This window comes from Melanotaenia boesemani, chromosome 19 (assembly GCF_017639745.1).
Source record: "Melanotaenia boesemani isolate fMelBoe1 chromosome 19, fMelBoe1.pri, whole genome shotgun sequence".
Classification (NCBI taxonomy): Eukaryota; Metazoa; Chordata; class Actinopteri; order Atheriniformes; family Melanotaeniidae; genus Melanotaenia; species Melanotaenia boesemani.
The window spans coordinates 27,804,343-27,814,820 of NC_055700.1; the positions used below are offsets into that span (position 1 = coordinate 27,804,343).

General features: G+C 41.0%; 1 protein-coding gene across 1 annotated transcript in view; it reads left to right on the forward strand.

Annotated features, from left to right (window-relative positions):
• Positions 1 to 8,206: 8,206 nt before the first annotated feature.
• Positions 8,207 to 10,478, forward strand: part of LOC121630117 (LIM/homeobox protein LMX-1.2-like) — a 46,085-nt gene continuing 43,813 nt past the window's right edge. The window contains exons 1-2 of the mRNA XM_041970201.1: positions 8,207 to 8,355; positions 9,308 to 9,488. Coding sequence (XP_041826135.1) covers positions 8,280 to 8,355; positions 9,308 to 9,488 — 257 coding nt within the window. The 5' untranslated portion in view covers positions 8,207 to 8,279. The remainder of the gene's footprint in view (positions 8,356 to 9,307; positions 9,489 to 10,478) is intronic.

Here is a 10,478-nt window from a genome sequence, read left to right on the forward strand (position 1 = left end):
CAACAATCGGCAAAAAACAAAGAAAAAACATAGCAACAACCGGAAAACACAACACCCAGTATGGAAGAGGACATATAAGACGAGGGAAGGACGGTGGTCTTGGGACTATTGTTAACAGACAAATACAGAAATGAAAAAAAATAACAGACTGGAGACGGCATGAACACGCACTTTATTTACTTCCTTGTTCCCCAGCCAGCTCGCTCTCTGATTGGCTACATTCCGTACCATTCACCATCCACGCAGTCACAATGCACGAGTTGTTGGCATCCTCAGAAATCGGCTCTGAAATATTCAACATGTTCAATGTTCCCAATTGTTGGCAACAACCCGTTTCGGAGCGGATTGTCGGGACAAATCGGCTCGTAACACACCTCAGACCAAATGATAATTGAACAGGAAAATCTCACATGGTCAGGCGTTTGACGTCCGAGGTCGGGAAGAGGCAAGATTGGGACAAAAACAGCTGAAAAATCGTTATGTGTGTACCAGGTTTAAGTGACAACAGTCTAGAAGTAGCTTGCAGAGCTGGCCCAAGGCATTAGTGAAGTAAGTGGTTGCTGGGAGCCTCCACACCACCAGGGGATCCAAATCATATTATGGTAGAATTTGTGATGTCAGACAGCATCAAATCATTTTCCACTGAATGATTAAATGATTTTGTATCTCGATCAAACTTGTGATTTACAGCCTGAGGAGGCAGGAACTCTGATAAACCATCATTTATCTGAGCTCTGACCTTCCTTCAGCTGAACATTTTGAACACACAAGCTGAATAACTTTGTGGGAAAATGAACATGAAGGTTGACTTTACAGAGCTGGTTTCTTCACATGTGTGCATGTTGCTGCAGACCTGAAACCAGCTCCGGTCCCGTCTGAAGTGGTTAGAGACCCCAGCATCCGTATCCAGAAGCACGTTCAAACCCGGACCATCTGCTTTACTGGTTTAGATGAAGCTGCAGACACGCTGCTGCCTGATTCCCCCGCTCATTAAACATCTAACATACGTCACCCAGACAAATTTATAAAAACGTGTCCATCATCAGATCTCCAGACAACATTTTCCAGCTGTCTCTGACAGAAGCTGCTTGTTTAGAGATGGTAACAGTCTGTGTGGGGTACGCTTCATCAAAGACTTTCCACAGGGCTGTAACATGCTGTTATCCTCCTGTTTACAAGTGTTTTATCACATTTCCAGGCGAGGGGACATAAACACATCAAACCTCTCCTCAGCAGACAGACGACCACCAGAACGAGCTGGTTGGGAGAGTTTCCTTCAGAAGAAGAAAGGCTTCGTGAGCTGATTATCATCAGACCCAAAACACTTTCTGGAAAAAGTTTCCACTTTTTGAACACAAATGGTTTTCTTAATGAAGAGGACATGAAATACTTGCATATCTCATAAAAAGCTCACCAGTGTTACTGGATACATGAAAGAACTAAACACACTGAAACATGTAAGAGTTATGATGCACCAGTTTAATCACAATAGAAGAACTTGAACTTGGCCTCAGATGGAGGCGTTCTGCAGTGAGACAATGCAACGTAACTTATTACATCATGAGATAATAAATCTCTACATGGAAGTGAGTGAATCTGACATTTGTCTTTATTGGGATACAGATGTTAAATACATAAGTAATGTTAGATTATACAAATAATAATTATAATAGTTGACCTTTAGCAACTCCTGGATGAGGAACGGGAGGCCATCCCACAGCTTCATGTGACCAGACTGGTGACCAGCATGAGGAGGTGGAACCAGCGGATCTTCATCACTACTGAGGTCCCTGACCGTGTAAAAAGAATAAAGTATAAAAATGGTGGATATGTGTTGTTTTTCTTTCTTACTGTGGGAAAGTTCAGTCATCTAATCCAACCAATTTTCTTTGAGGACCCCCTTCATGGACCCCCTATCCCCCCCGTGCTGCTTGGTTTTATGCTTCATCAGCAAGATTCTCACCATAAATTCTGTATTCAGGCTGAGTTCTGTCCTTCGATGAAGCCAAAGTTAAATTAACAACATTAACCCTTACTGTTTAAAAAAAATTCAAATTGATTCAGTGCACACCGCCATTTATTCACTGTGGACCTGGTTTAGAACATTTGGGTTTTCAGGCTCTCAAACCCCAGATCCACGTCAACAAAATGTCCAAATGATAAAAAAAAAAAAAAAAAAGAGCATACACACTTCAACTCGTCACTGTGTGCACATGGTCTTAATCCTTAATTTAAATGGCTCCGAATGGTCAAAGTCTCGAGGACCCCCTGTTCTCTTTGAGGGATCCCAGACCCTACGTTGGGAACCACTGATCTAATCCACCAAGAAACTCAAAACCAGAATGATACCAACAGGAGAATATTACCTGGAGTTTGGGGACATTTTTAGGGGTCACTACCCACACAGAAGCTCCGCCCTACCAGTTCTTCCTGGTTGTAACTAATCATGCATGTATCCAATCAAATTAAAGCGCTTTACAGAATAAAATGCACACACACAAAATGTTGGCAAATAGAAAAGAATATAAAATAGCTCCACACCAGGAGCCATCATGATCACACAGGCTGCCACCACGGGGACAGCTCAGGTCCGGGCAGGCCGGGGCCCACACCATAGCCATTTGGGCTGCAATGCAGGGCCCCTAGCAACCCAGACCACAGCCATCCCCATGGCAACGGCTGCAATGCAGGGCCCCTAGCAACCCAGACCACAGCCATCCCCATGGCAACGGCTGCAGTGCAGGGCCTCTAGCCACACAGACCACAGCCATCCCCATGGCAACGGCTGCAATGCAGGGCCCCTAGCAACCCAGACCACAGCCATCCCCATGGCAACGGCTGCAGTGCAGGGCCTCTAGCCACACAGACCACAGCCATCCCAATGGCAATGCTTGCAGTGCAGGGCCCCTAGCCACCCAGACCACAGCCATCCCCATGGCAATGGCTGCAGTGCAGGACCTCTAGCCACCCAGACCACAGCCATCCCCATGGCAACGGCTGCAGTGCAGGGCCCCTAGCCACCCAGACCACAGCCATCCCCATGGCAACAATCAAGTTAGGACCAAGTAGGCAATGATCACAGTGTGGAGGTCCCCACGAGGAATACACTGGAGTTAAAAATGTTAAAAGTAGAAAATTAAATGAACCTAAAAACAATAAGAACAAAAGAGAACGACAAGTTTGAAAGTTTAACTGAAGGAGCTCATAAAAACAATGTGCCTCGGTAAAACAGTCATAAAAACCTGAACTGGGAAAATTATAAAAACAGGCAGTTTTTAAATAAATGAGCACATGAATAAGTAAAATAAAAATAATAACAAATGATAAAATTACAATAAAAAGATAAAAATTCATTTAAAAGCTAAATTAAAAAGGTCTTGAGACTCTTTTTAAAAGCAGCAACAGTCTCTGCAGCCCTGAGGTTCCCTGGCAGGTCACTCCATAGACGAGGGCCGTAGTGATGGAACGAGGCCTCGACGGAGGTTTGAGTCCTGACTTTAGGAACAACCAAAAGGCCAGTTCATGAAGAACTCAATCCTTTTAAACCCCAGTCAGCCTGCAGACATGATAAACAGCAACATAGTAGTGATAGTGATCTTTTTATGATGAAATGTGATAAATAATACTGTTATCATGGATCATTGTGGATTTACCAGATAGAGTCTCTGAATAAAACTACATTTAGTAGCTGGATTGTAAACCTCCTGGATGGGACAGAAATGCCTGGAAAACATCTGTAGATCACCTAAAAGGTAGCTATCCACCACAGTTTACCCCACAGAGCTACACACCACCGCTCCTAAGACAATGATGATTATAGAAGAGAAAGACCTCAAGGAGATCTGGGGGAGTTTTAAGGGTTAAAGGGGAGAAATAATCTCCTTACTTTAAGGAATTTGTTTTTTAGAGCAGCTGATACAGTTAAGTAAAAATTTTAACAAAACAACAATGAAAAGTCAATAAAAGTCTGTTCAAAGAAGAGATTTAAACGAAGCCTCTGACTCAGCTGACCTGATCTCCATCCAGAGACCTCTGGTCTAAATCCGAGTCTGGAGCAAGTCCGAGTCTCCGTTCTGGAATTTGATAGTCAGACCTGCCTGGAAAATGATTTAGTGAAATGATTTTTCCACAGTGTAACTGGTTATGATGTGTTTGCATGTGCTGTAGTTCTCTAAGTATTTATGAGTTTGAAATGCAAAATGTGTTATCTGGAGGATCTGTGGGTGAGGTTAGTTGACCGTCTTCTAGCAGCATTGTGTTCTTCGGGACTGACCTTCAAATTTCCATTTTTTCACCTTCCAATGGAAAGGAAGCTCAAAACACTTCATTCCCTAAATGTTTAGATACTTTTCCTAAAATGGAATAAAACAGTAATCTGCCATTTCTTAACTATTTTACACATGTATTTAATAATTCTTAAATACTTTGGTCCAAACTCCATCAGAGAATCATCAGAAAGTTCAACAAATATTTTCCATGACAGACTGTGAGGAAGAACCATACAGAGCCTTGTCCACCAGCAGCAGCATCCTAAAGTTAAGCAGCATTTTGAGCGATGAAGCGTGATCCAGGTTCATAAACTGGCATTTCTAAACAGATTTCATTTTAAAACAGTGGAGTTAAAACATACTTAAAAACACAAGGTGTTTCTGTGTTCATCCAAACATCCGTTCAGCCGTTGTTTAAGGCTCAGTAGCATAAGTAGCATAAAGGAGTCGCGTAGGTCACATGACAGCTGTCAAGTAATCAGGCTGCTATTTAAAAGGGTTAAAAAATTCTTTGATTTTTTTAATAGTTTTGAGCAGGACTGAATGTTGCCTAGAAATTTATATGGAAAAAAGCATAAAGAAATCTGTTAAGTTTTATTTCAGTCCTTTGGAAGTGGACATTTTGCCCGTAATGACTGAAGAGGTAATAAATTAAACTGATGCCTGACAGTTAATAATGAAAAATTACTGTGGAAATGTGACCCTTTCGGACTGGGTCACACCAACTTTGAATTAAAAGCAACCAAAGGTTTAAAGGATCGAATGGAGAGCAGCACTGTAGAAGGCAAGTAGAGCATTTAACCAAGTTTATTGGTGCAAGAGAGTCCAGAAAAGTCCCACAGTTAAATAGTAAATGGTCTGTAAATATACAGCACGTTACTGTACCTGGAACGATACCCAAAGCACTTTATATCATACATCACATTCACACACTGATGGCGGAAGCTGCCATGCAAGGCGACCCATCTGGAGCAATTAGGGGTTCGGTTTCTTGCTCAGGGACACCTCGACATGAGCTCGACAGGCCGAGGACCAAACCAGCAACTCGCAGGCTACAAGATGACCACTCTACCCACTGAGCCACGCCGCCCCAGTAGCCAGAACCGTTACAGCCCTCTATCCGTGCGTCGTCACTGAAGCCAAGAGAATCAGCCGGGTAATCAGCTATTGGCTCCTTGCCTGGCTCCACTATATGTCTTCTTGGAGATGGCTGGAACCGTCAACAGCCCTCAATCCACATGTTGTCACTGAGCCCAGGTGCATTAACCAGGTAATCAGGTACTGGTGCCTTGGCCTGGCTCCACTATGCATCTCCTTTGAGGTGCTCCTGTAAAGTAATCTAAAGTATCTGGTTCGCTCTTATCAGTTTATGGGCAATATGTTGCGTTGCGAAGAGGTACTCACAGAGCCAGGCAGGGTCTCTACCCTGCCTGCACACAGCATGTCGGGTCCCTCTTCCCATCGCCACATGCCATTGCTGCTGTCCCCCGCACCTGGTCATGTCCACCTCTGTCTCTGAGCTGGATGCCCCCCGTTAATCACAGCTGACTTTGTCATGCCAATCCTCACACACACATTTCCACACACCTCTGTTGCACTCTCTTAGACACCCTCTCCATTGCACACCCTGCTCTCTTACACCCTGCTCTCTTACACCCTGCTCGGGCACTCCCGCCTCTGCTTGCTTCACATTGGCTCACTGCCTCAAACTGCTTGAGCGTCATTGGTTATCTGAGCCGTCAATCAATATCCCATCACCTGCAGTCAATACTGTAATCATGACACAGGTGGAACCAGGAAAATAAATGTCACAACACGACTTAAAAAAAAAAAAAAAAAAAAAAAAACATGCAACTAAAAAAATAAACAAAGTAAAACTGATGAAACATGACACAAAAAGAAAACCATAAACACAATAAAAACATAAAATGAACCACCTTGTGACAGAAATTAAAACAACTGCAATGGGAAATATGGAAATCTTTGTTTCTTTTAGGTGGATGTGTAGTAGGAGCCCCAGGCATTTGGGCTTTGGGCACCCAGACAACTAGCAGCGGCCCTGGTTCCAGAGAAGCCCTTGTGGGACCGTTTAGATGTGGACCGGCTTTCCCTGTTTGAAGAATGTGTTCCACCTGTTTCATCTTTAAAGCGCATCTCAAAAACGGCTGAAAGAGCATCAAACCTGTGATGATTTTTTATTCTTTTCTATTGGTTTGTGTTGTTTTGTACCAGCCTGAACGCTAGATGGCAGTAACAGACAGCACAGAGGAGAAGAAGAAGACCCAAGTTAGACCTGTTACAGATATTCGGAACGTGATGTTGATGTACAGTGTTTCATGCTCCTGAATAAGGAGAGTATTTTAACTCCCAAACTGAGTGTTCCCTGACGACACCACATGTTTGTTTGTATTTAGTTGTTTTAGTAAGTTTTGTAAGGTGGTGTTTCTTCCTGGGGATCACGGATGGAAATGAACGTTCTTTGCTGTCCATCATGTTCTTTGGTACCGATGTTAATCCGTCCCCATTAAACAAACTAATAAAATAAAGAAATAAAAAACGTTATCTTTGTTTGGATAGATCTGGAGTTACAATCCAGCCTCATGGGCGCGTGAGGACCTTGGAAAACAATTACTCAACACAGTCCTCCTGTGCATCCAGAACCTGGATGAGAGACGGACTTCTGTCTTTATGTCTTCCACTAAAACAGGTCAGAGCCTGAAGCAGAGAAGCTCGTCCAATCACAGAGCTGAAATCTGGGATTCGGCAGGAATAAACAGATTGTTCTGGAAAAATAGAAAATCAGGATTCTCAGTTTAAGTAAAGGTTAAACTCATTTTAGAAAATATCCCGACATGAGGTTTGTAATAGCTTACATGATTTTATCATGTTATTACATCCCCTGATTTTTTGTTTAGCTTCATTATTGTGTTCCTATGACTAATGATGTTGTTTCTACAGTGAGGTTGGATTTTACATCATCTCTGCTGTCGCTGTTTTTGACACGCAGTAAAACCTGATTAAAATCAGTTATAGCTCTTTACAGCAACATGATTCTGATTTCATTATAGATGTAAGTAAAATAATCTCATTGAACTGAAAACAGTTTCCTGCTGTCAGAGCTCCAATTAGCCTCCAACATGTTCAAGACTGGATCAGTTTTATAGACGTATGTGGTCTTTAACAGCAATTAAAATAATAGCAATAATAAAACTTAGTTTAGTCCTGATAAATCTCTGCAGATTTAAATATTTCTATTAAAACAACCCTGGAAAACAACAGACGACAAAAAACAAGAACCAAACAGCAGAAAGAGAACAGAAAAAAGAAAAAAGCAAAAGAAAATGAAAGAAAGTAAAATAATTATTATCTTTCTCACACGAAAGATTAAATTATATATATATATATATATATATATATATATATATATATATATATATATATATATTAACAATTAAATAAAACGTCGTATTGAAAAGTCTATTCTTTCTCCAATTATTTTTCTAAATATGTATTCTTGGATAATTATAACTTTATTTTGGGCATTGGACGCAACTAAAATAAAATAAAATAAAATAAAATAAAATAAAGTGAATCCTCCTCTCTCTCTCTTTTTTTTTAAAGGAACAGTTCAAGTTTAAATGAGTTAAATGTGAACCGGACTTGCTGGACCTCCTCCAAACCAAAGACGGGGTTTGGTTTTAATGTAAACTCCTCCTGGAATTAGACGGGCCCTTCTCTGCCTTAAATCCACCAGTCTGGGGACTCAGTGAAGGCAGCTCCCTCCACACATTAGGAGCTTCTGTTCAGACCCGGACTCAGTCAGACCTGATCTCACTCAGATCCCATTCCAGGATGCTACATAATTTCTAGGACCATTTGACCCTCTTCCTCTGGACTTATCTGGTCCTGCTCTCAGAAACATCGGAGTTTATGGAAGAGTCGCGTGCGGAGAGTCGCGTGTCGGGCAGCGACCGCCGCCCCTCTTCTTCTTCTGCTGCTGCTCCTGTAAAGATGCTGAAGGACATTAAAATCGAAGATCGTCTCCAGACCGACAGCAGCTCTCTGAGGATGATGATGATGATGAAGGGTGAGTTTAATCTGAGCGGAACCATCTGGTTCTGGAGAATTTGGTCGAGAAGCTTAGTCTGTGCTCCGTTTTCATCTGTAGTCTCCTTTTCTTTTCTTTTCTTTTCATTGCTTTTCTTTTCTTTTCTTTTCTTTTCTTTTCTTTTCTTTTCTTTTCTTTTCTTTTCTTTTGTTCTGGAGCAGAAATAAGCTGAAACCGAGTTTAGATGAATCTGGATGAAGGAATGAAAATGAAGCTTTTCCTTCTGCAGCTTCCTGATCCGATGGACCTGCAACTTCTTTAAATCTATATTCTTATCATTTTTAACATCTCATAGATTTAAAGGAATTCCACTCGGTTTTTTTATTATTATTTTATTACTTTTTAATAAGAACAGCAGATGAAAATCTGATGTTGTGATTTTTCTACTAACCGTATTTGCTGCTCATGTTTTAATTAACGGAAAAATATTCAAATGATTAAAGAATAAACAGATAAAATGAACTCAGTTCAGTTTATTCACAGCAGCAATGACGGAAATATCCCGAATTTAACAGAGAAAATCCCCTAAAACGTTTCTATGGATTTCAGAGTATTTTTGTTTACCTGCTCTGGGCCGCTGATGGGAAGCAAATCTTTTCTCCTCTGAGAGGCATGTTTCTGTGCGGTCCCAAATAAAAAGAAATGAATACATGATATGTGGCTGCAGGTTAAACAGCAAGAGGTTTAAGTCTATAAAAGCTCGTGCAGTTACGCTAATGGCGCTCTATTTTTTCTGAGACTTGAAGTGTGTGTGTGTGTGTGTGTAGGAAAGTAACAGACCGTAACGCCACCTAATTTAATTTAATTTAATTTAATTTAATTTAATTTAATTTAATTTAATTTAATTTAATTTAATTTTAAAGTATTGGTAATAATTTCTTGCCTGTCATGGTTTATTAAATGATTCCTGGTTCGGATCTCTGTCTCTCAGACTCTCCTCATCAGGCTGTGTGTGCGGGCTGCACGCGCATCATCTCAGACCGCTTCCTGATGTGGGTCAACGACGCCTCTTGGCACGAGCAGTGTCTGCAGTGCGCCGCGTGCCAGCAGCCGCTCACCGCCACCTGCTACATGAAGGACACCAAACTGTTCTGCAGGAGCGACTACCAACGGTAAGAGGAGGTCTGAGGGGCCTCCGAGGGCCTTGGCGGCCCCTCAGGAGCCAGAAAGATCAGCTAGCTCTAGAGAAAAACATTGGAAAGGAAAATAATAATAATAATAATAATAATAATAATAATAATAATAATAATAATAATAATAATAATAATAAAGAAAAACTAATAAAAGCTGAAAGAATAAAATGATCAGAAATACTTTATATTTAATATTTTAAACACAAAATTGCGTTTTTTGGAAATATTTTTAGCTATAGTTATTAGGAAAATTAATATGACTCCAAATAAATAAATAGCATAAATGAAACATCCATGTTATGTTACTCATGTAAACCTCCAAGATGATGCTCAGACCTGTTAAACTCAGAGGAACTGGTCTAAGAGCTGTTATGTGTGTCACTCACTGAAGAATAAATAAATATAGAATTTGACAGAATATTGAATATTTTATAAAATGTTTGTATCATATAAATATGATCACATAGAGTAGATAAACATAAATAACATAAATAAAAAGTCAATCAAGGTTAAAAATAAAAATGTCTGTGGAAGGAAAATATTGAATGAGAAAAAAAAAATGTGCCTGTCTTTTTAATAACTGAGCTGACAAACGCTCAGTCAGAAAATACTCATCAAATAATCACATATTTCTAGAAATCTGTCCTTAAATATGCAAATAGACGTGGGATGTGGTGATGTGGACATCTCAGACACTCTGAGATGATCTGGACCTGCATCCGGGTGGTCCTGGTCCTGCCTGTTGCTCGGAGGTTTGTTCCAGACAAGCTGGCAGAGAAAACCAGCCGGCTACGACACCTTGTCTAAGCTTCCGCTCTTTGTCCTGCTGCAGCTTCACAGTTAAAGCTGGAGGTCTGATCATCGGCCAGCCTGCAACCAGTAACCAGCAACCAGTAAACGGTAACCCGTAACCAGTAACCAGTAACCCGTAACCAGTAACCAGTAACCACCAGCAGCATTTCCCAGCCG